Raw genomic sequence first — 24,228 nt, forward strand, 5'->3', positions numbered from 1 at the left:
CCGACAATTTTTTTCCCCTTCCCGACCCCTCCAAGGATCTTGATAAACTTCGGTTCCCCGCCTCTAGCTTTCCATTAGGTGGACCTAGCTCTATCATAAATACACAAGACGTAACTAACACTATTATTACTAGTTCTCAGAATATAGTCCAAAATGCGCAACGGCTACGCTAAACACATGTAGTCAGTCTTCATGCAATTATTTGATGCTCTTCGTCTATTAGGGTCCGGTACCTGCATCCGGCGGTCTTCAGAAGCAATCTCCACTGCAGATAAGCTTTTATCCAAGTCATATTTTCGATTTCCTTTCGATTGCTCAACTGAAGCTTGGGTGAATATGGTCTGCTGCTTGAGCTATATGGTGGTAACAGATCGCATTCCAGATGGGTTGCTTATCGTAAGCTTCCCACGCAGAAGTCTGTCGAGTATCTACCCGGTACACATTTCATGGGTATGAGAATATTTTAGACTAATTGAACTGTTGGGCCCAGGAAGCACAGGCGTGAAAGCCAAACAATTTTGACTGCTGCTACGTCCCGATTTGGATTGCTGACACGATTATAACAACAGACGCGAGGTGTTAAGATACTAGCCAGCATAGCCTGGATAATTCAAATTCGGGACATCCCATCCACAAATAACTCAGACGACTGAGCTATGCGGTTCCGATGGCTGAAGATAAATGAGTCCATTCCGAGGCTGCCAATCGCTTAGTATCAGTCACATCAGATGCATCTATGTTTCACTTACCGGTGAGAACTTTCTCAGGCGTATGCCTGCGCTTTCCAAAATTGCTGCGCTCTGAAAGCAGATGAGAAAACTTGCCATTTACAGACAGAAAATACGGTGCCATACCTCTTGGTCCATGTTATAGCTCTGAGAGTACACAACCTCAGAGATGCCCACTTGGGTGATTTTCACGGTGCAAGTCAGACAGGGGCAGCTAATTTAGTCCTTAGTTTTCTTCAAGACTGGGGGCCGGGGGGTTATGGAAATATGAGAGGCGTACGTGTCACAGTAGAGTATTGTGCCTTCCCTTATACGCTCCCTGCCCGCTTCCAACAGCGCGTTCTCCTCGGCGTGGAGGCAGAGACATGTCGAAAGCCCCGTGCCTCCACCGTCGCCACGATTACAACGAGGACCTACGCTCTGTCTCAGCATCATTCGATGAAAGATCCGCAAGAGGGCGGTACTTAGGACGGAAATAACCTACATCCTCCTTCGTTGCAGTTCTTCAGATGCCTGGGAGTACCATTATACCCCGTACTTATGACACGACGATCGCGAACCAAGACACAGCCGACTCGTCTTTTCATGCAATTACTTCTTTGGGCAGCAAGTGATGCCAGCTGCATGAAGTACTGGTCCCAGCTAGGCCTCAGTCGCTCCTCGTTGGTCAGGTCGAGGTTCCTCAAAGAATCATACAGGTCCTGCAATGATGACGAAGAATTGAACAACCTCAGTTGTGCTCTGTCAGTCAAGAAAGCTGGCCCCATTTTCCTGTCATATACATGTCGATCGTTCCAAAGGACAAACTTTTCGAGATCCGGAGGATGGATTCCGCGTTTCTGACACCTATACCAGGAAAATGAATTAAAAATCACGCACATACCACTGCCTATATTACAGGAGAAAGAGAAATAGTCTAACCTCTCCGTGAATCTCTTCCACCGTAAACTTACTGGCGCATCCACTGTTACAAGGAGGAAGAAAGGGCGCTGTAGGAAGCGATCCAGCACAGAGATATCCCTTATGTCCGTTGTGACCCAGCGCTCACGCCATCGTCTGGTAACGAATTCCAATACAGCGTCAACAGTTTCGAAAACGAGCTCTGGCGACTGTTTCTCATCTGCTACCTCAGATCCTTGTAGACACGGCCCATCATCTTTTTCATCTGCAATCCAGCTGTAATCCTTGCCAACAAGCCTGACCAACTGGAAATTGTGTTCACGAATTAAATATTCCGCAACAGAGTGCTTGCCAGCACATATCCCTTCATCTTCATCAGCAACTGCAAATGTCGTCTCAATCGTGCACCCGTATAATTCTTGCAAGGATCATAAACACAAACCTCCACATATTCCGACAAGCATAGTTGGCGTTGACGAAGGAGGAATTGGCGACCTTCAAAGGTCGAATCCGCTCGAGTATCAAAAGGAACCGAAGAAGATGCGACGCGTTGCGGGAACCACTTTCACTCGGACCTAGGTAGATACTTAGAGGGTGCTGTCTAGTCACGTGACAGTAGCCAGCGAATCTGGAGAAGCTTGCATTAATAATAATACCACAGCAAAAGGTGGTTTGCGACTGCTAATGGAGCTTATGCATGTCCTAGTAGCCCTATAAAGGATTGCTAGACTCAGAGCTCAATAATAACAATAATAATAATAATAATAATAATAATAATGGAGGTCCCAATAGTTAACCCAAGTTAGCAAAGCTTAATAATGATTGGAGACTTGGCAAGTTACAGTAAGGCACGGGCGGGGAGACCCCTCCAAAGCTAAGCATGATGCCGTCTTGAGTATCTAAGCGGACCGCAGGAAGATAAGCAACCTTGCTAACTACCTCTCTCCTCTCCTTGGCGGTCATCAAATGCAGGCGCAAGTATCTCTCCCTAAATATAACCTTCCAGTTGTCTAGTGCAGGTGAAGAAATCCGCTTTCTACATCTCATCCGTACTGCTAGGTATGTATCATCTGCTTATCTCTCTATCACCTGTCTCCCGCTATCAATTGTCATCTGACGATTGTTATTTCCCATCAGAGTCAGCAGAACTGCTAATACGCCCTGAATCATGTGGCCAAGTGTGTCAAAGGAAACTAATTCAAATTGTGTAATAAGGGAGATACTTTGCTAAAGTTCCGCCCATCTCACGGAGACCTAAGTTCACTCACTTCCTGCGCCCTTGATACTATGCGAACCCAAAGTACGTCCGCATAGACCTAGGCAAGATGCAGTACACTCCGTTCGCATCGGACATAGAGCTTCCCTTCTACACTTCGTTAGCGACTCTCAAAATCAACCATGACAAACTCGATGATTCCCCGCGCAAGTTGCTGGGCCTTTATGAGATCCGCTCCACGGATACTCCAGACACTTCCTGTCGCATGCAGATCCACGGAAACGCCCTTACTAGCGATCAGTATGTGACTTTTAAATACACCTCTCTACAAGTAAAGCAAGGCAGAATTCATTACGGGTGCTGACTGATATGACGCCTCAGTGCCCCAGTAGGTTACTATAGAGCCGAGGGTATGATCAAGAACGTCAACACAATCGAAGAGTACAGAAATTCGGATAAAGCGTCGATTCTTCAGCAAGCTGCAAGGACGGTCAGTCGCCAGATTATCTTCGATAGAGAAGAGCTAACTCTCTCTAGATCTGGGATGCGATCAATGATGGCACCATTTATTCCTGTCCTTCTTTGCTATCCTCATTTGTGGTTCTGTCATTTGCGGACCTCAAGAAATACAAGTTCCATTACTGGTTCGCATTTCCCGCAATACATTCGTCTCCTCCTTGGGTCCCTGTAGCGAGTGATACCCCCACGACGACAGGAAACAATGCGGGAACCAGGGAAGCCACAAGCTTGACAGGTCTTGAAAGCTCGGCTCTAGTCGATGCTGTGCAGACTTGGCGTTACGGAGTCGATACTCGCCAGCATGGATTCTTCCTGGCTAAGAAGAACAGGAATCCTTCTCAACAAGTCGAGGCGAAGGGTGAAGACAATGAAAACAGTGAGCTGCCACCGGAAACAGCCGGTACATCTGCGGATAACGTCGGATTTTCTTGGGAAATCGCCTCACTCGCGACCTTCGAAAAAGGATTTTTCAAGGACACCAACCCCGACGACTGCTATGTTTGCTTTGCGGACCCTTCCAATTATGACACCGCTCCTGGCTGGATGTTGAGAAATCTCCTGATTCTCGTGAGGCAACGATGGGGGCTGGCTAGAGTCCAGATCCTAAGGTACCGTGATGTTCAGTCAAAGCGTGATCAGGGCCGCAGTATTATAATGAAGTTGGCGTTGGAGTCAACACCAACAGCAAACATTGATCCTATCCCCGAGGATGCCCTTCCAAAAGTGACTGGTTGGGAACGCAACCCTTCCGGGAAACTAATGGGGCGTGTTGTAAATTTGACGGAATATATGGATCCCCATAGGTAACTTGAAGCCTCAAACATCCTCGTCGCCGGAGCTAACGATGGACCTCAAAATAGACTGGCTGATCAGTCGGTTGATCTCAACCTGAAGCTGATGAAATGGCGCATATCCCCTAATCTTGACCTTGAGAGGATAAAACACACAAAGTGTCTCCTACTTGGAGCGGGTACATTGGGGAGCTACGTCGCCCGTAATCTGCTGGTAGGTGGCGGTTGTTGATGTTTCGATGCCTTAGGAGTGCTGATTATGTTCTTTTAACAGGGATGGGGTGTACGAAAGATCACATTCGTGGATAGCGGAACTGTTTCCTTCTCCAATCCGGTCCGACAACCCCTTTTCAATTTCCAAGACTGTATAGGAGGTGGAGTCCAGAAGGCCCTTCGTGCGTCTCAGGCGTTGTCGGAGATATACCCAGGTGTCGATTCGACCGGATATGCACTCACAGTCCCCATGGCTGGCCATCCGATGACTGATAGTCCCAAATCCCGCAGCGATTTTGAGCTGCTTCAAAAACTCTTCGATGAACATGACGCCATATTCCTACTTATGGACACTCGCGAATCTCGCTGGCTGCCCACGGTAATGGGGAAGGCAGCAGGCAAGATTGTGATGAACGCAGCCTTGGGCTTCGATACGTATGTGGTTATGCGACATGGCGTTAAAACAGACTCAGATTCGAGCCCAGGGCTCGGTTGTTATTTCTGTAACGACGTGGTCGCGCCTGCAGATGTAAGTGAATTGGACAAAGAATTCTCAGCATCTTGTACTTACTATAGCTACTATTGTAGTCTGTCAGAGATCAGACACTCGACCAACAGTGCACTGTAACTCGTCCCGGAGTAGCAGCTATAGCGTCTGCTCTAGCGGTCGAGCTACTGGTCTCCATCCTCCAACATCCGAAAGGTGCAGCTGCCCCGGCTGCTCAAGAAGAAAAGGAAAGCGAACATCCTCTTGGTCTGGTTCCCCACCAAATCAGAGGTTTCTTGTCAAATTTCTCGAACATTTCCGTTGTGGGCAGGAATTACGACTGTTGCAGTGCATGTTCAGATAATATAGTCGAAGCATACAAGGCAAACGGTTGGGAGTTTGTTAAGCGGGCTTTGAACGAGAAAGGATATGTGGACGAGATAAGCGGTTTAAAGGAGGTTCGAGACGCCCCCCCCCCCTTTTTGCTCACTTCTGGTACTGACAAGTCGCAAGGTTCAGCGGCAGGCTGAAGCGGCCGCGGACGACGTCGAATGGGACGATGATGGCGAGGAGTTAGAGATCGTCTGAATTATAGACGCGAACTAGTTCAATAGGGACTAGATCTCGTCTTGAATGCCGTGACGGCCCTAAAATGAAGAGGCTTGGTCATCACCAGCGCCATGAGGAAATACCGATGTCTGCAAAGCGTCATTCTTTCTCCCGAGCCCAATTAGATAGGCCTCCTTTGATTCCTGAGAACGACATATGTAAGCCATGTTGTCCACAATCTCAGAAAGCCAGTGGCTGGCCCTTTTTGGAGACGTACACTGCGGGAAGATTCTGGTTTCAGCCTGTGGACCTTCTCGAACAGGGCTCGCAATTGTTTTTCCAAGGCCTTGTCTTCAGCTCCTTGGTAGAACTTGCATACAAAATGACCGCCGCTTTTGAGCACGTTGAAACTGAATTGTAATGCAGCTCGACAAAGGTCCTATTCGCGCATGGTTACCAATCTCACCATAGCTCTTTATGTGTAATGAGTGCTTACCATACTTCCAGCATGGTCCCTGAAAGCCACACCAGTTGTATTCATCATCCTGCGATAAGGTTCACTTAGACTTCTTTTCCAAAAACCAGTAGTTTGATCCCAGGGAGCACACATGTCGCTTAAAACCACATCCACAGTTTTATCAGACCCACCACCAACAGCATCGGTACTCTCACCGCTGCTCTGTGACAGGACTTTCCTCCCACGGTCGATATATCCATCTGCCACTGGACCTGAATCGCAGGAAACCTCAGTATCGATATTTGTAGTCGGTGAGTATGGTCGGCCTCGGTTCGGATCACGTAAAAAGTCTCGGATATATGACTGTATTGCCGGAGATAGAAAATTGCCTTGCACAGTAGAGACACCCTTCGGGGGTTGCGCGGGGATTATGTCGACACCGAGAACTCGACCGTTCGGCTGAGTGCGGCTCACAGCGACCTAGATAAGGGTACAGGTGTTAGAAAGTAATATCAAGCAGTCGGAATACAAGAACTAACCTGAGACCAGGAGCCAGGAGCATAGCCCTTGGTTATCTTTATTAGACCACATGTGATACTACTACATTACTTTCAGTAGAGAGTTCATACCAGATCGACCACAGTCTGGCCGCTTCGGAAAATGCGATATTTATCATCTATCTGTAACTTGCTATTATTATTCCCATTTTTTCGGACTGTCAAGAATGACGGTTGACGTACCTGTAAAAGCTTGAAGGCCGCTCGACTTTTGAGTCCTTGAACAGCAGCTTCACGCGTGAAACGGTCCTTTAACTGGCGAGCCTGCCATCTTTTTGAAGATGAATGGCGTCTTGAGAATATCGCGAAGCATGATGTAGAGACAACGGGGATAGCCCTCAATGGGCACAAAATAATTGACATATTCAGCAGCTAATAGGAAAATGCCTTGAAATTTGAACAATGCAATAATTGATATGCAGTAGCTAAGTACTAAGCACATCCGATGGATTGACCAGGACTGAAGCTCGGTCTTTTAGATTATCACCAATAGGGAACAGCATAGAAGCGGGCGGTGAACAAGAAGTGCCGCTACAAAAACACGTTCGCTCCCCACCCAATGGCACTATTATTACTCGAGATCGGATTCTATGCAGTTTGAGTCTGTCATATTGCCCTTGTTTTATCATACCTAGTGCGGCCCTTTTCTTTTCCTTTTCGTTTTTAGGTAGCATACAAGTAGACGCTGCATTTTCTTCCGGGATGATTTGACTGAAGAACACCGAGCCTCTATACATAATCTAAATGTCCGTGAACTCCGGGAAACAGTGGCATTATGATAATCAGAATGGGTCGTTCAATGCAGATCATCCATGATGTCTTCGTCAATATCGCCGCCCCCTCGCGAGATGAGAGTCGGTCCTTCCTTAGCCGAATCCTCCTTCCTTCGCAGGTTTCTCCGTAAATTATCCAAGTACTCCCTGCTCAATTCGAGCCGACTCTCTGTCTCGTCGATCTGGGTCACCAGGGCCTTAAGCCGTTTCCGTTCCAGACTTAGCTGTTCACTGATCTTTGCCTCTGAAGAAGTGTCCGAGTTGTGCGCATCGATGCTGAAACGGAGCATCGTGGGATCTGAGGGGTCGCTTGAATGGAGTAAAGTAGCACTGAGAGTTCGTGACATAATGAGAGACGCTACGAAGGCTTCTGTCTCTCTGATATCGCTTGGCTCTGGTGAAGTGCGGCGTGCTACATCGCCAATCGTCAACGCAGCAAAAGTGGTCCCAAGCTTGAGGATAGAAAACTTGCGTAAAGCAGGCACTAGTTGAAGAACAAGACCTGTGTTATTGTCCTGTTCAGCCATGAAGTTAGATATCTATATACGACAGAAGATAAGAGAATCAAGAATATAGAAACTCACCATATGCCATACGGTCTGGCCAATATCGATCTCTCCTTTCAATCGGTTAAGATCGCCACTTTTAAAGGCATCAGCGAGGGCGTCATAAGGTCGAGCCAGTGCTCTATATGTCTTTGCAGCATGGGGAGCAGTAACAGAGGGCAGAGAAATGGCCTGATAATTGTTGTTAGTTACAACATTTAACAGAGATAGGCAAAGATCTAAACGAACCGTTCCCTTCTCTAGCAGGCTCACTATGACCCATTTTTTGTACGCTTCCACCATTACCATGCTAACTGTGCCAACACTAGGCGCAGATATTACCAGATTCAGAAAGTGGAGAGCCCTCCCCCATTTCTTCAATCCGATATATATCATGCTGCAGTACAAGAAGTACTCCAGGTAATCCCTGTATGTGAGCTTTGCGGTGAGACCTGAAGCGTAAGTGATGTACGTCGCCAAAGAGTCCTGATCTTGCAACTCGGCAGACAAGGCCTGCTGGTAGACTCTTTTAAATGCTGGGTGCGAGGGAGCTGGAAAATGGCATATATCTTTGTCGATAACGGGGCGAGCCGCAGCATACGCTTTTCCTCGGAGACATAACCGGCTCAGAATTACGTGATTGGAGGTGAACGTCGAACCTGATGGATCCAAGCGAAGGATGGCATCCCTGATAGGAACAATTGCTAAAACAGGCTTGGAGGGGGTTAGATTCCACTTCTAGACGCGGAGGATTTGCATTAATACTTATGTCTCACCTTAGAAACTGCCTCTGCAGCTTTTACCACGAGTTCGAGTAGTCTCCTCCATTCCTGGCCAGTATATCTGACCTGAACCGGGTCAAAAACCCTCAAGAATTGCAACGCTTTGAGCCACAAGATTCCACCGGGCCGTACATCCTGTGGGACGGATTCCTTCGTTGTGCTCTGAGCAGCGTGAACTTGAAAGTGGAATATGAGTAGGAACGAGATTGAGTGTACAGAAGGATCTAGGGCCTGTAAATGACATTAGCATCGCGCACACAAACTATTGCAGCTGCAAGGGTAGATAATCATGCCACAAGGCTCTCCTTATTGTCGCCAAAAAGGGAGATACTCACATCTAATAAACCACCAACTTCAGGATCAGAAAGTCCTTTATTGAGTAATGATTGTTTCAGATACGCAATGAGGTCACGAATTTGCTTGTCATATTCGTCGGTGATGCCTTGCGTCGTTTGCGGCTGCGGGGAGAATGAGAGGATACGGGGCAGAAGATCTGCCATATCGGTTGTAGGTCGAGGGGAACAAGATGATATCTAGTTCGGCTTCCTTATGGCCTTATGCGAGAAGCAGATCGGAAATTTCGAGAGCTTGAGAGGTGAGGCGAGTAGCTCGTGTGTGGCTGCCCCGGTAGCTGCCTGTGACGGACTAACAAAGAGGTGCACGGAGGAAACAGTAAAGGGACATACAGTACAGCCGAATCGATAAATTTGCTGCAGTGCCTGACGTCTGATATAATCAAGTTATATGTCGTCGATGGGTTCTCGATTCAAGTAATCCAGAATCACAGCTTGTCATAGATATGATCTGCCAGCGGAGCGGGGAACCGTTGGAGATGCGACTCGGAGGTACTTAGAGAGCTCTCACCGCTTTAGGCAAATACCTACCACTAAATAGCCAAGTATTTTTTCAACCTACAAAGAAGATGGTGAGAATGTACAATAATAGCATTACAAGATAGAATCAATAAATTCCAGAGATTTATTACTGGCCTCGATTGTTTGGTACGACAACATGTCTACCCGGATACCTACTGGGAAGAATTCAAATGGAGACGACGCGACTTTAGCGCCAGGCTTTAGAACTCCTACCGCCAGTGGACTCCGCCCCCGCGACTGCTATTCATATCAAGAAATATACTAGTCCTAAACAGCAGTGCTGTCGTGATACTGTTTCCATTCTTCGAGTTGTGTCCAGGAAGACTTTCTTTCCGGTGTTCCTCCTCTTGGCTCTGAATTGCGGGACTTACTTGCCCCTCTTCTATTGACTCACCGTACCCAGCGTTAGTAAAGATTTTTCTACCCCTCTTATACAACGAGACTCCGCTAACAACCAGCTCAATACGTCTTTCAGTTAACTCGCGGGATAAAATGTCATTGACTGAGGCCTCAGCAATTGAGGTCGCCAAGACCGCCTCAGTCGCTGCACGCGGCCTGGCTACGTTGTCGAATGCTTCGCGCAATGAAGCATTAACCACAATACACGCCGCTCTCAGTGACAATAAAGATGCAGTTCTTCAAGCGAATGCGAAAGACATGGAAATAGCGACTCGTGCGGTAGAAAATGGCGACCTTAGCCACAGTGTGTTGAAGAGACTTGATCTGAGAAGACCAGGCAAATATGAAGATATGCTTGCTGGTATTCTCAATGTACGAGATCTCCCTGATCCAGGTGCGCGCAAGATGTCCCCATGCGACTGTGGCTCCATTCAAGACAATATTTCTCGACCTTTTACTAAAACTCATCTCAAGTGGGCAAGGTCTCGATGCGGACTCTCTTAGATGACGGTCTTACTCTGGAGAAGGTCAGCTGCCCCATAGGAGTCCTATTGATCATCTTCGAAGCCCGTCCGGAGGTCATTGCCAACATAGCTGCGCTTGCTATAAAATCAGGAAATGCTGCGATTCTAAAAGGTTGTGCCTAGTGCTACACACTATCAAACTTGTCTCGCTGTTACACTCATTAACAGGACTATAGGCGGCAAAGAGTCCACCGAGTCGTTCGTTGCTATTTCGAATATCATTTCCGAAGCTATATCCAAGACGGAAGTCCCAAATTCTTCAATTCAACTAGTGAAGACACGGGATGCAGTCTCTTCGTTGTTAGCGCAAGATTCGTTCATCGATCTCGTTGTACCCCGAGGATCCAACGACCTTGTGCGCCACGTGAAGGAAAACACCAAGATTCCTGTGCTGGGCCATGCAGATGGTCTCTGCTCGATATACCTCCACGCAGACGCCGATTTAGCTACCGCTGTCAAGGTCATTGTCGACGCAAAGACGGACTATCCTGCTGCTTGTAATGCCGTGGAGACTCTGCTTGTACACCCGGAAGCATTGGAGACTATTCTTCCAGCTGTTGCGGAAAGCCTCATCGCCAAGGGCGTATCTCTTCGTTGCGACGAGCAATCCAAAGCTGCATTGGAGAAAAAGCTATCGTCAACTCAGGCACAGTCACTCAAAGCGTCTACAGACAGCGATTATGACACGGAATTCTTAGACCTCATACTTGCTGTCAAGACACTACCCCCGACACCTTCTCCAGTTGCGGCCGTGCAGGCGGCCGTTTCGCATATCAATACGCACTCATCGAAGCACACAGAGGCTATCCTCACAAGATCGAGAGAGCTGGCCGAGTTGTTTCTCAGAGAGGTGGATAGCGCAGGAGTTTACTGGAACGCTTCCACTCGCTTTGCGGATGGCATGAGGTACGGCTTCGGAACTGAAGTCGGCATAAGTACGAACAAAATCCACAGCAGGGGTCCCGTTGGATTAGACGGCCTCACTATCTACAAATATCTGCTAAGGGGAGATGGTCATGTCGCTGGCGACTATTTTGAGGGGGAAGGGGGCAAAAAATGGAAGCATCAGAGTCTTCCCATTTAGTGATGGCCAATAAAGCCGTCCTCGTGTACTCAAACCATAGACAATCCCGAATACTATTTGCGATACTCAATTTCGGTAGCAATAGAATCTCCTTCCCAGCTTCAATGGAAAATCGTAGATGCAATCAGATAAATTTCTTTCTTTTTTGGTTGAGAACCTAGTCGTTCACGGCGCTGGCTGCGGGTTTTAACGCATCAGGCTCTGGAAATAAAAAGGCACAAAGCTTTGTCCGTCCTGAGATCACATTTCGTTCGTTTAAGTCTAGCAATCCATCCGTACCGAAAGCCTCAAGGCCAATGATAACACATTCATACGAACAACCCCATCTAGACCTTGAAACCACGAGACCTTCTGCGACCACGAGCCCGCTCGAACTTGCGGCCCTTGCTCTCAACGTACGGCTTCTGCAAAAAGGACAGAAGGGTCAGCAACCATAACCAACATCTCGCTGTACTAATAGTTTTCGAATCGCTTACCTTGCCACTGTGGGGACCGAAGCCGAAGTGCTTAACAGCCTCACGGGCGTTCTTGGGTCCACGGAGGAGCAGAGTGTTGGCACCAGTGGGAGCACGGAGAGCAAGCTGGTCCAGAGTCAAAGTCTCACCACCAGCCTTCTCGATTCTGGCGCGAGCGGTGGCAGTGAAACGGAGAGCAGCAACCGACAGCTTGGGAACGGTAAGGAGACGGTTGTCGTCAGTGACGGTTCCGATCACAACAACAGTCTTGCCCTTGTGCGGCTCGGTAATGTTGGAAACCAGACGCGAAAGAGAGACAGGGGGACGGTTGATCCGGGACATGAAAAGGCGGCGGAGCACGACCTTGTTGAAGTTGGCGTCGGTACGACCTAATCCAGCGCTTTTTATCAGCATTTTCTGCAATTTTCACCGATTATTTCTGAACGACAATCGCAAGAGACGGCATACGGGCAAGGAAGCGGTACAGCTTCACCAAGAGCTGGAGGTAGACATTGTCGCTCTTGGGTGCCTTGCGGTGGGTGCTGCGCACATGGTGACGGTCCAAGTCGATACCTATACAAGGAGAATACGTCTGTCAGTCGCCATTCAAAATATCATAGATCAAGGATCCCATCAAATGAGACGGTTTTCAACGCTGCGTATCACTCACCCATGGCTGCTGCTTCTGACTCGGTGACCTCGAAGTTGCCTACCTATCGACCGTATGCGGAACGAAGCTGTTGAAGATTTCGGTCTACGATTTTCAGATAGACGGTGTTGTGTGGGTTTAGCCCTACGCTAGTACGAATATGCCGGGTGTGGGTCCTGTCTGCAGAGCGGGTTGAACACCTCCGGCTATCAGCTAATGAGGTATCACCTGCTCTAGGGCAGCCCTCGTCCTCGTCCTATTTTAGGTTCCGTCGCATCTCGAAATTCTCGACGTTTTGCTATACTAGAATTGCAATTGGAATAAGCATCTATACATTTTCTAGGCGTAGTTACTGTCCAGTGCAAGAGTGTTATGTGTATGGCATCGACAATAAATCTTGATATCCCCGTGTGCAAACCCAGCCATCCTTGGGGGATTAATCTCTTCAAAAACAGAGAGGATTTGTCGACTAAAACAGCACCGAGATCTTACTGCGAGCATCTTGTAGGCGTTTAAGCAGGGTGCGCTTCGATTGAGGGCCTCGGTTGTCACAGTCCAAAGCCGGGGGATTGGTTCCACTTGTCTTTCTCGGCGTGGTTCATTGACAAGATGCCGTCCTTCTAATAATAGGGAGCCTAGCGGGATGTCTGTCCTCCGATCCTGTACGCAGCTAATCATACAGATTGAATTATTCTGAAGCGAAAGTGGTCTATGTAGTCATGTAACATAAATGCCCTCTTCTGAACGGGAACTAGACGGCGACCCGCATATCTATACAAGACTGGAAAAAACAAGCTTTGGCAAAAGAAAACCTGAAGAGTCAAAGGGACACAGGTATCAACACTGAAAATATATGGCTAGAACAGATGGTCCTTTGTGAGGGCATCAATTATTGTCCCCGAGGCTGACGAGGAAATCTCGTGTCAGCTCGAAGCTCAGCCAACTACTTGCCATGCTGGGTGCTACTTTGAGCAGATTAGGGACAATGCCCTTATATAGACCTCGGAGGCCTTCTTCAGCCACTATGAGCCTCACCGCGTCCCAGATGGATGAGTACTGATAACCCATCCCAGACATGGTATTTATCTGGAAACGGCGCCGCAAAACATCACTGTACTCATGAATCAGACAGGGAGCCAAGGAAGTAAGATGACAAAATACCTACAATGGATACGTGCAAGTCTGAGCAACTGCTCCTGAAATTGCACCAGCTAGGAGTTTACGGTACGGACTGGGGTTCTTGTCGCCTTCGGGAGTCAGGTATTCTCGCACTGACTCGTACGTCATAAAATTGAGGCCCACCTGAGAAAGCGTTAGCTGCACAAACACACGCGCGCTCTTTTATTCTGTGATAGGGATTTCACTCACATATGGGGCAACTCCAGCAACTGTCGGAATGATACCTCTATACAAAGCAAGAAATCCGCCCTCCATTTTATACATCCGAACCATAGTTTCGAACATACCAGGTAACTTCTCGCCAGACCGCTTACCAAGAGCAGCGAAAGAAGCTGATTGAATCGAAAGTCTTGTTCGGACTATATCCAGTGGATAAGTAAACGTTACTGACGTGATCCCGGCAATACCCCCGCAGACGAGACGACGGATTGGTGTCAGTTCGGCTCCAGGGGACGGTTCAAAAAACTAAGGGGAAAATCAGTATCATATGGACGCAACGTACATCTCACCAAATCGGAATCCAGTTACTGCCATGCGGGCAAGATCGGCGAGGATCGTTGTCCCCAAATGGACGGTTATTCATATAGAGACTGAGGGTCCCTACTTACCTTCTTGTAGAAGTTGTAGCTGCCAAACTGCACCGCAGAATAGGGGATTATACGGATGCAGTTGGTCCCATTACCTCGCATAAATCCCCTCCATCCCTCCTCACGACCCATCTTGACCAGGGCTCTCCATACGGACAATTTGTATTCCTCCCTTCCGGCACTTTGTACCTGGTACAATATCTTTAGGCGCTCTAGAGGGGAAACGATTGTTCTCGATACGGCACCGGCCACTCCACCACCTATGAAGGCGGCAGTAACAGGCTCAGCAAGCCCGTTTCTAATTGCCTCCAAGGAAGAATTGTTCCTAGGCAGGGTTTCCTGAGGCGGGTGAGCAGGTGATGTCGATTCTAAAAGTTTATGAGCTGGAAGAGCGTTTCTAAGAGACTTACCTCCCCTGGACCAGATGGTGTTGATGAGACGGGTGAGAGCTCATTGATTGGAGCTCCGGACCTCGGAGGCTCTTGACGGTCCAAACTCATCTTGATGTGGATTGAAGGATGGGCGAAAGGACCGCTTCGAGGTGTGAGACCTGGAGGTAGATGCCGTCGGTCCCTAGATAATCGCAAGAGACCCGCGCACTTCGCTCTCGCTCAGCATTCGACACGTATCGCAGTTAAGAGGATCGTAAACGAAGGCAACAATGTAACTCAGCACTCAAGGGCAGACGATAATGGTATAGAAGGAAACTTGTCTGAGCTTCGTCCGACGATTCCGTGTCGGCCATAAGGGAGCATTGGTGACCAAGGGAGTCCAAATCCTAGTAGACCATTGCTTGAGAGCCGTAGGGATTCAGCCCCTGACCATAACTTCGCAAATAAACCAGGAGTATTATGGATTGGATCCCACAGGATATTCGCAAACAAAGACGAAGCGACGAGTATCTGTTCCAGGAGAGATTATTTGGCGCCCAGAGGAATCGACGGAGGAGGTCGTAGGGATCCACCAAGGTCTTCCTCGACTTGCATATGACCCCTTCTCTCTTTGGTTCCGTTCTTTTCAGTAAAGACCGAAAGAGTCTTCCGAATGGATACGAGAGATCTAAAATGAGTGGGTAGATCGAGATAAACAAGCTTGTTGGTCAAACAGACAGTAATACCAATTCCCTGCGTTGGCTTTCTCGCCCACTCTATCTCCACCTGTACGTCGCGCCCGATGTATTTCTGCCTCAGGCATAAAATAGGGGCCCGAGATTTCCCCCTGCGCGTCTTACCTACTTTGCACCACCTGCTGCCAGTCACACGATTGCTTGATGAAACTGCCTATACATGATTGGCCTATTGGGATAATTGTCTCCAGTCAGTAATAGCAATTGAGGCTAGATACTACTATAATTAACAGTAGCTTAGAGTAGAGCCGCTTAGTTCTAGGACTTCCAGAGTCATATTTAATTTTACATCTCTACTAGTAGTACTCTAGTGGCATACAGATATTGAATTATTCCTGCACAATAATAATATTAATTAATAGACAGGTGACTGAGAGGTGCTTTGCGCATCCCACAGTGCACGAGTCGGGTAATAATAATAATAACCCAAACCACAATGCGAGTGCATCTGAGACGCTGACTCATCCAATATTAGTGCCTCAGGCATAAAAGTTGCGCTTTGTGTGCTTCTGGGTTGCCGTTGGTCTCTCTACATTGACCGTTCTCGCTTTTTCGATTCTCCAGTTGTCTCGTCAACCTCCACTCTATTATCACTCAAACTCTTCATCATCATCACCCGTACAAGACAGCTTGTTCTCGCCAATACTGCTTTTCAACTTCGATCGTTTACCATGTCTCGGTCCAGTGGCACCACTCTTTACGTCACTGGCTTCGGCCACGGCACTCGAGCTCGCGATCTTGCCTACGAATTCGAACGGTACGTCCTATCCGCCGATTCCATGCGCTAGTCGAACTCCGCGGTCGTTATGCTCCCCTATACCATACTGCTCGAATACTATCCTCGCTCGATCCTGATGGTCTCATTCGAAACTATCTATCCCTTCGTCTCCACAGCTATTCGTCCGCTTAGACAACGGCCTTTTGATCTTTATCGGCCGGTAACAAGCACGCAAAGCCCTTTCTCCTACTTGCTACCAGAGCGCGTCGAATCGATTCCATGGCCTGTTTTTTTTTATTATCAGATTCTATCGCGCATCTTAACCATCTCGCCAATATTTGCATCCTTCTTGTTGTCTAACATACACTCGACAGGTACGGTCGCCTTGTGCGATGTGATATTCCTGCTCCCCGTACTGCATCGAGCCGGCTGTAAGTCTCTTGATACTGGCCTCGTGAGTAACTGGCTCTAATAGTTCAGGTTTGCTTTTGTGGAATACGAAAGTCGTCGTGATGCAGACGATGCGTATCACGAGATGCACAACAAGCGTATCGGCCGTGACGACTTGCTGAAGATAGAGGTACGGGATTGCAGCTTCAATACCCAGATTACAGCAGCTAAATAAACGCCAGTGGGCTCGTACTCCTCCATCTGCTTCGTGGCGATTTGACTCGGGTCGCGACCGCCCAAGCCGACGTGACCGTACCCCTCCTCGTCGTGGACGTTCTCCCTCTCCTCGCCGTGGGCGTGATTACTCCCCTCGCAAAGATGATCGACGCGACCGGGACTATGACCGCCGAGACAGAGATCGGTCCCGCAGTCCCGATGACCGTGACAGAGACCTCAGAGATGACCGCGATAGACGCGATGACGACCGGGACAGACGCGATGATGACAGGGACAGACGTGAGGATGATCGCGACAATGGAACAAATGGTGATGACAGGAAAGGTGAGAGGTCCTCAATTCCCTATTGTCTCCCATCCATACTAACTTGAGACAGTTCCCTTGGATCCACTCACTTCTGCTCATGATGAGCTTGATACTGCTGAGTAGGTCGATCTGCGAACTCGACGATACTCGTACTGGATTACCATCTCATTTCCTTCCTGTCAAATGGCCAATTACACATACAGCTCTGCTGTTCTGACGGGTCATATCGGTTACGAATCGCCGTGCGGAGAAAAGACCAAAAGGAACTCTCTCACAATCGCCGAAGAGCGGTCACGCAACCAAGTCACCGTGCTAATCGTCCCGTCATTGTCCCCTCTCCTTTGAATCTGTTTTTTACCATTAAGTTTGGAGCAAGCGGTGAGAGCTTATCTTGAAAACTGCCGTTTCATCATATTGGTCCGCTATGGTATTTATCTGGTCAGCAGCTCGAATTCCCTCCGGACCCACCTCGAGCGAGCGGTTTCCTTACCTACTGCGACCTTACGTCGTCATTAGCTCTCGTCGATTAAAAGTCAACGTCCGTTTCGCGTACTCGCAAATTAAATCCCCCATTCGAAGATATCACCTACCCCCGGCTCGTCCGTCCTGTCGAACTCCGATTCAATCTGCATGATATCTACACCCTGATTGTAACTTCTAGCCGGTAGTTAAAAGTACTTGTCCTTGTACCTAAGCTCACGTAAGATTCCTGGTCAATATTGTCTGCAAATGATGATATTGTAACCTCGGGAATAGATAGCTATTGCTGTCTAGATTATTGCATACATTTTCCCGTGCCTTACGGTACCATACATGTACATCCGTTAGACCTTTCCATCTCACGGAGTATCAGTCCTGAGTCCTGGCCGAAATCCCATACACGCGTGTAGGTGAAAGAAGCTGTTACGCTGTGCGGCCAAAGCACCAGACGTTTCATGCAATCAAGTTGTAATACTCTGGTATATCAAATAAATTGAGAAGGAAACTCCAACATGATCCATTACTAAGAGCACATATATTGTGTATCAAACAGAGCAACAAACAGAGTTAGATAGACTGCTGCGGTCAGTCAGTCGAGCATATATTACTTTCATTAGAATAACCGATATATGCCAGACAGAACCACGCATACAGAAGGAGTTACAGCCTTCTTCTGTCACGTTTCAGTGGTGAAAATCCCGTTGAAGGTCCCAAGGTCCCATCTATGTCGGGTCCCATACCAGAGCTGCTGTGATTTTTTGAGGGACCAGGGACAAGGGTCCGTTTTTCTCCAATAGCGCTTTTCCAGACATTCCTCTTCTCCTGCACATCTTCTTCTTCTTCGTCGAACAGAGTTGCACCTCGGTGCGCACCAAGCAGCTTGCGCTTTCTAGGTTTTATTTGCTTTGGCATGGATGTTTCATTGGATGAAACATGGGCATCTGAAGGTTGTGCGGCTACACTACCACCACGGTTATTAGCTGATCTCGCATTCTGAGTTGCGTTCGTTGCGTTCGAAACTGGTCTCTGGCGCTCCATACCGGAGCGCTTCTTAGCACCAGACGCTTTACGAGCAGGCTTGTGGATGCTGCTAGCATCATTGTCTGTATCAGGCATATCCTCATCCCCATTATCCATGTCGCTTGCGAGCCTCCTACTCGTCTCGTTCGCAGAATCCGGCGAGTCCGGGGAGTCAGGAGGAGCCCCGGTACGACTGAGGAAAGGAGTAATAGAGAATGCGGATTTATATCCAGGGAGCGCCGTGGGCTTGTTGGTGTTGCGCGACATATGGACACCGCCGGGAGTATCAATTGTCATTGTATCGAAATTGGAACTGCCTTGTTGCCGAGTATTTCCATTGGATCGTAGGGGAGCCTCGTTCATATCCTCGTCTTTGGTAAAAGAGCCACGCTGCTGTAGTTCATCCTGAGCAACTTTTAATTTCTCCTTTGTCGTGCGTAGCTTCTTTCGTAGGGCTTCCAGTTTGGTTTCAAGAGCCGTTTCTTCGTTTTTCCGATCAATGGCCTGCTTCTTAATTTCTTCTTCGAGCTGCTGTCTCGCACTAGATTCCTTGGCAACTTCATTTCGTAGTTCCTTTATATTCATACTTAATTTGGTTATTTCTTCAGCTGTTCCGCCATTATCCCCGGCCCGTGTGCGCTCGGCTGCGCGTCTTTCATTCTTTAGCTGAGACTCTAAGGACTTCAGTTGTTGTTCGAGGGACAGTTTTTCTGAAAGCAATGTCTCGTGTGAGGCACTTCGCGCCCTAAGACGCTCGAGTTCTGGTCGCAGGCTCGACAGCTCCTTCACCATACGCTTATTTTCTTCTGCCAGTCGTTTCGATTCGTGCGAGGTATCACTGGATGAGGCAATCTTTCGTGGTTTAAACCATCAACGCGACATTCATGCAGGGTAGGGCAATTTGTGCTTACTTTCAAACGTTCGATCTCCTCACACTCGGCTCGCAGAGCACTTTGTAAACGCGTAATTTCGTTGAAAGCATCATTGAGGGTTTCATGTAGATTCGTTTCAGCTTGCAGCGCAGCAGTAGTACTGGCGTCTGCGATTTCCAACTGGCTTCGCAGCCCATCGTTATCGGCTTCCAGAAGCACTTGTTCAACGCGTAGCGTCCGAAGACTGTCGTTAGCGATAAGCTGCTTTGTCAAAGCGAGTGATTTCTCAAAGGTTAGTTCAAGCTGCGCTGTCCTTAGAGACACCTGACACTGTATAAGCAACAAGCAACTGTTATGATGCTGAATATGCGGCATACCTCATTAGTGATAGCATCTGGATACTCAATAGCATGTGCCATAGTGGCGGGGTAAGACCCAATGAATAAAAAAATGATTATTGCAGCGACATAGGCTGCTAATACTTGTGATTTAGCAAACCTTGTTTAGCATATATGCAATAGAGTACAAGATTCAATTACTCTGGTAGTTCTTGAAATGTCACGGGTAAACAAAATCCCCGGATTTTCTACAGTAGTGTAACCTAGAGAGACTAGGTACGCACATCGGATACCAGATCGGATAGGGAAAAGAAAGAGAAATTTTAGAGGGTGCTCTATCAAACTTGATTGAGTTTATTTCCTGAATAATAGAAAATAATTTGAATTAGCCATCTGAGGACTTCTATCTTAGGACCCTGAGTCCGCAAATCATAAGCCTTCCGTGCACGGTTGCCCCAGGCCTTAGGTATTTATCCTCGCGACATTTGGACATTATTCAACCTCGCGAACCGGCATCCCTCGTCTTTAGATTACTGCATAAGAAGCGCAACGGCAGCGATGGCATCCAAACGCAGGAGCATCGATGGAATTCTAGCTTCATCAGCGTCGGGAACAAGCTTACTCGTTCTAATCCAAATATTTTCCAAGGGTGTGACATTTGCCGCAAATCAAGTTCTCTTACGAAACATCTCCCCAACGACATTGGGGATATCAATGCACCTCGATCTGTACTCGGTTACCGCACTGTACTTTTCTAGAGAGAGCATCAGAATTGCGATACAGAGACAACCACCAGATGATCTCACCACCAAAGAAGCGGTTTCCGTCTCAGATAACGGTCAAGCTTCGGAGCTGAAGCATCAAGCTCGAGATGCAGATGCCGCGTTAGCGTCCAAAAACAGGGCTTCCCAAGTCATTGTGAATATGTCTTATGTGTGTCTGGGACTTGGGTTTCCACTTGTCTACTTGCTTGCTACCAGCTATCTCCATGTTGCGCAAAACGAAGTCACGGAATGCCCTTTCTTTGGAGAGAGTCTCCTTATTATGGGACTTGCTTCACTGCTAGAGCTTGCCACAGAGCCTTTCTTTGCCGTGGTACAGCAACGTATGCTCTACAGAACGCGGGCGTTAGTTGAAATGATAGCAGCTATCATCAAAAGTCTTCTAACATGTGCCGTTGCTGTCTGGGCCTCTCATGTTGGGCGGGAGGTTGGAGTCTTGCCAATGGCCCTGGGATATTTAGGCTACTCTCTTGCCCTCATGTCGAGCTATCTTGTTACAATGCTTCCAGTCTCTCGCCAGGAAAACTTCTCCTTCTGTCTCGTTCCTGTGGATTCAAGGTATGTCCCTTACTACTGCTTTCTTCCAATAAACTCAGGTGGTTGACTCCGAAGTGATGGAACGCATTATCTGGCAAGCCGATTTTCACAGCCCCTGGTGTCACTGGGGGCTAGTGCCTTCTTTCAATCTGTTGTAAAGCACATACTCACCCAAGGTGATTCCATGATCCTTGCGGCAATGTCCAGTCTGGAAGATCAAGGAGTATATACGTTTGCATCTAATTACGGTGGTTTGATTGCGCGCATAATCTTTCAGCCCGTCGAAGATAGCAGTCGCAATCTATTTTCCAAACTTCTGGCTTTTGGGAACAATTCAAAACCGGATCCTGAAGCCCTGGCAGCGGCTAAAGCCCATTTAATTGATATTATCCACGTATACTGGATACTAACCATTTTAGCATTTGTCCTCGGCCCAACTTTTCTGCCTTTGATCCTGCATCTCTTGACTGGGTCTCGATGGGCATCACCAAAAGTTGATAGTCTGCTCTCGGTATACTGCTACTATATCGCATTCCTGGCCTTCAATGGGATCACGGAAGCTTTCGTGTCATCGGCCGCTGACTCTCGAGAGTTGAGGCGACAAACAATATGGATGAGCTTCTTCTCTGCCTGCTTTGCAGCTGCGGCCTTCTTTTTTCTCAACGTTGGCGGACTGGGTGCCAATGGATTAGTATGGACTAACATTGTCAACATGTCTCTACGGATAACCTGGAGCTATTTCTTCATTAAGTCATACTTTGGCCGTCACGGAATTAGCTTGAATCTATCGGAAATAAGTCTCGGATATCACACTTATGGCGCAGCAATGGTTATGCTATCTGTTATGCATGCTGCCCAGTATCGACAAGGGACAGGTCTCTCAGGGCTTATAAAAGCAATTGGCTCCGGGATAGTTTTCACAGCTGTGATGTGAGTTAATCTATCTATGAGGTCACGTGTTCCTTTCTAACAACATGGCAGATTCTATCTTGAGAGAAATTTTATAATCAAGAAATACATGGCTATCCGTGGAATGAGAAGCCTGCAGGGATCAAATTAGGAAAATAGCAGATTGGTAGAAATTCAGTCATCAAATGTGATCTTGGTTGCCGTCTTTCCCGTGTCAACATCTTTAAAAAATGCGCCATATGCATCATGCTGCTTCTTCTTGACTGTCGTACCGAACTTCAGTAATTCATCAGGCACGTGCTGGTTCGCTGCTTTTAGGACATTTATCAATCTGAAATTTTAGCGCTGTTAGTCGATTCTGTGTTAGTATAGGAATGTCCGGAAATGAACTTACGCTCCCGATAGAGCTTTGTCGTTTTCAGTGAACAAAGTGATAGCATGGCCCTCAGCCCCGGCTCGCCCAGTACTGAAAATAAGGTTAGCTTATTCGTTATGCAAGTGCCTTGTACCATTACATACCGTCCAATGCGGTGAACATAGTCCTCGACAGTTAGCGGAAAGGTAACATTGAGGACCAATTTCACGGCAGGTATATCAAGACCTCGGGCTGCAACATCCGTGGCAACGAGGATGTTGACGGAACCAGTTTTGAAAGCCTCTAGACTTTTGAACCTCTCTTGCTGACTCAAGTCGCCGTGAATGCCAGCTACTGTGAATCCTCTTGATCGTATAAATCGTTCAATCCTCATCGCCTCCTTCTTGTACAGACAAAAGACCAAGGTCTTGTTCGCACTGCCCTTTCCTCCACCGTGCTGATTCAGTAGTTGTAAGAGTCTGTTCTCTTTATCACGAGGATCAAGAACCTCCACGACCTGCTTTATTCTGGTATTCGCACGAGGATCCGCTGATGGTTCACCGCCGATAGTGACCGTGACAGGCGACTTGGTAAATGTGGCGGCAAGGTTTCGAACCGAGGGGGGCCATGTCGCAGTAAACATAACGGTCTGACGCTTAGAGACAGGCATAAGACTGATTATGTCTTTGATATCTTGCTCAAAACCCTTGTCTAGCATACGATCTGCTTCGTCTAGTACTAAGTACTTGACTCTCCCGAGATCCACTGCACCTTCATCTTGCAAATCTTTCAAGCGACCCGGGGTAGCAACGACGACGGATGCCTTCTTCAAGGCACTTCGTTGTTCGTCTTTCCTAACGCCTCCAAAAATACAAGTGATCTCAACATGAGCCTTGCCAGAAAGCTTCAATAGCTGATCATGGATCTGCATGGCTAGCTCTCTTGTGGGTGTGATGATCACGGCCCGGGGACGGGCGCCTTTTCCTCCCTTTTTCGAATCAACGATGTTCTTGATGCAAGGCAAACCAAAGGCCATGGTCTTTCCGCTTCCAGTCTCGGCGACACCGATGACATCGCGGCCTGCAAACAGGAAAGGCCATGTTACTGACTGGATAGGCGTTGGTGCAGAGAATCCTTTGAGAGCTTGGTAAAGGTCACCCTCGCAGGTGGGGAGGTGATCAAACGAAATTAGAGGTCGCAGTGATTGTCTCTCCGGCGAAGATTCCGCTTCCGAGTCGGTGATTTTGATCGAATTTGAGCTCAGGAACTGGTCTATCTCGGACTGCGGCAAAGCAGAAAGCGCAGCAGATTGCACGTAAGGATTGCGCTTCGATGGCGCATTCTCATTTTCATCGGACGTTTCTTTTTTCTTTTTGGCGTCTTTGTCTGTTCTCGACTTCTTCTTTGGAGGCAGCTCTGGAGCAGACCCCTGAGGGGAGTGTCGTTTGCCCATGAGGAGAACCAGCAGTAAGTTACGATAAGATTAGAAAGAAAGAAAGAAAGAAAGAAAGAAACTGAACGCTTCTTGGGAGAGAAAAAATTTTCCCTTTTTTGGTAACTGATAACGGACTGAGAAGGGCGGCTTCCGACTAGCCTTCCTAAATCTTACATTAAGCTAGCCTAAATAGCAGTAGCGGTTCCGACGTCGATCGTTTAACCAACTTTAACTATTAATATTAATCTATTATTCTACATAAGTATAGACTCCTACAGCTGCCTTTTACGAGTTGCATCAATTGATATATATGTATGTATATATATAGATATATATACAGTTATTATATTGCTACTCAGTTAAGTAATTAATTTTTTAGTATCTATTTTCCAGAAACACTACTGTATATAAGGTAAAATTCGTAGTGTAACTTAGCGCAAAATTATCAAGCTAC

General features: G+C 47.7%; 10 protein-coding genes across 10 annotated transcripts; 4 read left to right on the plus strand and 6 right to left on the minus strand.

Annotated features, from left to right (window-relative positions):
• Positions 1–641: 641 nt before the first annotated feature.
• Positions 642–1,993, minus strand: C8Q69DRAFT_409955 (deoxycytidylate deaminase; the record flags this gene model as incomplete). Its single annotated transcript, XM_028628271.1, has 6 exons — positions 642–698; positions 750–800; positions 855–942; positions 1,009–1,146; positions 1,209–1,574; positions 1,650–1,993. Coding segments are annotated over 6 exons (1,044 nt in total), but the record flags the coding sequence as incomplete, so codon positions are not given.
• A 960-nt stretch (positions 1,994–2,953) lies between these two features.
• Positions 2,954–5,535, plus strand: C8Q69DRAFT_518036 (ubiquitin activating E1 enzyme-like protein; the record flags this gene model as incomplete). Its single annotated transcript, XM_028633428.1, has 7 exons — positions 2,954–3,144; positions 3,226–3,334; positions 3,382–4,166; positions 4,224–4,368; positions 4,429–4,896; positions 4,956–5,312; positions 5,368–5,535. The coding sequence occupies 7 exons, from the start codon at positions 2,954–2,956 to the stop codon at positions 5,440–5,442; spliced, it is 2,130 nt and encodes a 709-aa protein (XP_028480994.1). The 3' UTR covers positions 5,443–5,535.
• C8Q69DRAFT_191441 (cell division protein ftsj) lies at positions 5,124–6,859 on the minus strand. Its single transcript, XM_028625975.1, has 6 exons — positions 6,601–6,859; positions 6,490–6,540; positions 6,400–6,426; positions 5,900–6,340; positions 5,681–5,842; positions 5,124–5,606 (listed from the first exon to the last, which is right to left on the minus strand). The coding sequence occupies exons 1-6, from the start codon at positions 6,778–6,780 to the stop codon at positions 5,502–5,504; spliced, it is 966 nt and encodes a 321-aa protein (XP_028480995.1). The 5' UTR covers positions 6,781–6,859; the 3' UTR covers positions 5,124–5,501.
• Positions 6,860–7,213: 354 nt separating this feature from the next.
• C8Q69DRAFT_511099 (COP9 signalosome complex subunit 3) lies at positions 7,214–9,017 on the minus strand (the record flags this gene model as incomplete). The annotated part of the gene is made up of 5 exons (XM_028633243.1): positions 7,214–7,705; positions 7,775–7,927; positions 7,985–8,449; positions 8,512–8,748; positions 8,853–9,017. 5 exons carry the CDS (start codon positions 9,015–9,017, stop codon positions 7,214–7,216), a joined length of 1,512 nt encoding a protein of 503 aa, XP_028480996.1.
• An 867-nt stretch (positions 9,018–9,884) lies between these two features.
• C8Q69DRAFT_511100 (glutamate semialdehyde dehydrogenase) lies at positions 9,885–11,399 on the plus strand (the record flags this gene model as incomplete). Its single annotated transcript, XM_028633244.1, has 3 exons — positions 9,885–10,185; positions 10,266–10,427; positions 10,492–11,399. The coding sequence occupies 3 exons, from the start codon at positions 9,885–9,887 to the stop codon at positions 11,397–11,399; spliced, it is 1,371 nt and encodes a 456-aa protein (XP_028480997.1).
• Positions 11,400–11,725: 326 nt separating this feature from the next.
• Positions 11,726–14,769, minus strand: C8Q69DRAFT_489196 (solute carrier family 25 member 42; the record flags this gene model as incomplete). The annotated part of the gene is made up of 8 exons (XM_028632100.1): positions 11,726–11,803; positions 11,876–12,243; positions 12,323–12,446; positions 13,413–13,614; positions 13,669–13,805; positions 13,872–14,147; positions 14,291–14,608; positions 14,680–14,769. 8 exons carry the CDS (start codon positions 14,767–14,769, stop codon positions 11,726–11,728), a joined length of 1,593 nt encoding a protein of 530 aa, XP_028480998.1.
• Positions 14,770–16,066: 1,297 nt separating this feature from the next.
• C8Q69DRAFT_511102 (pre-mRNA-splicing factor srp1) lies at positions 16,067–17,169 on the plus strand (the record flags this gene model as incomplete). The annotated part of the gene is made up of 5 exons (XM_028633245.1): positions 16,067–16,152; positions 16,488–16,544; positions 16,594–16,693; positions 16,746–17,064; positions 17,117–17,169. 5 exons carry the CDS (start codon positions 16,067–16,069, stop codon positions 17,167–17,169), a joined length of 615 nt encoding a protein of 204 aa, XP_028480999.1.
• Positions 17,170–17,994: 825 nt separating this feature from the next.
• Positions 17,995–20,077, minus strand: C8Q69DRAFT_191532 (hypothetical protein). The gene is made up of 3 exons (XM_028625976.1): positions 19,796–20,077; positions 19,458–19,742; positions 17,995–19,398 (listed from the first exon to the last, which is right to left on the minus strand). The coding sequence occupies exons 1-3, from the start codon at positions 19,835–19,837 to the stop codon at positions 18,187–18,189; spliced, it is 1,539 nt and encodes a 512-aa protein (XP_028481000.1). The 5' UTR covers positions 19,838–20,077; the 3' UTR covers positions 17,995–18,186.
• Positions 20,078–20,314: 237 nt separating this feature from the next.
• On the plus strand, positions 20,315–22,135 carry C8Q69DRAFT_511104 (putative nuclear division Rft1 protein; the record flags this gene model as incomplete). The annotated part of the gene is made up of 3 exons (XM_028633246.1): positions 20,315–21,096; positions 21,151–22,005; positions 22,057–22,135. 3 exons carry the CDS (start codon positions 20,315–20,317, stop codon positions 22,133–22,135), a joined length of 1,716 nt encoding a protein of 571 aa, XP_028481001.1.
• A 23-nt stretch (positions 22,136–22,158) lies between these two features.
• Positions 22,159–23,792, minus strand: C8Q69DRAFT_409875 (ATP-dependent RNA helicase dbp3; the record flags this gene model as incomplete). Its single annotated transcript, XM_028628266.1, has 3 exons — positions 22,159–22,315; positions 22,379–22,450; positions 22,504–23,792. The coding sequence occupies 3 exons, from the start codon at positions 23,790–23,792 to the stop codon at positions 22,159–22,161; spliced, it is 1,518 nt and encodes a 505-aa protein (XP_028481002.1).
• Positions 23,793–24,228: the final 436 nt, after the last annotated feature.

This window comes from Paecilomyces variotii (assembly GCF_004022145.1).
Source record: "Paecilomyces variotii strain CBS 101075 chromosome Unknown C8Q69scaffold_22, whole genome shotgun sequence".
NCBI lineage: Eukaryota > Fungi > Ascomycota > Eurotiomycetes > Eurotiales > Thermoascaceae > Paecilomyces > Paecilomyces variotii.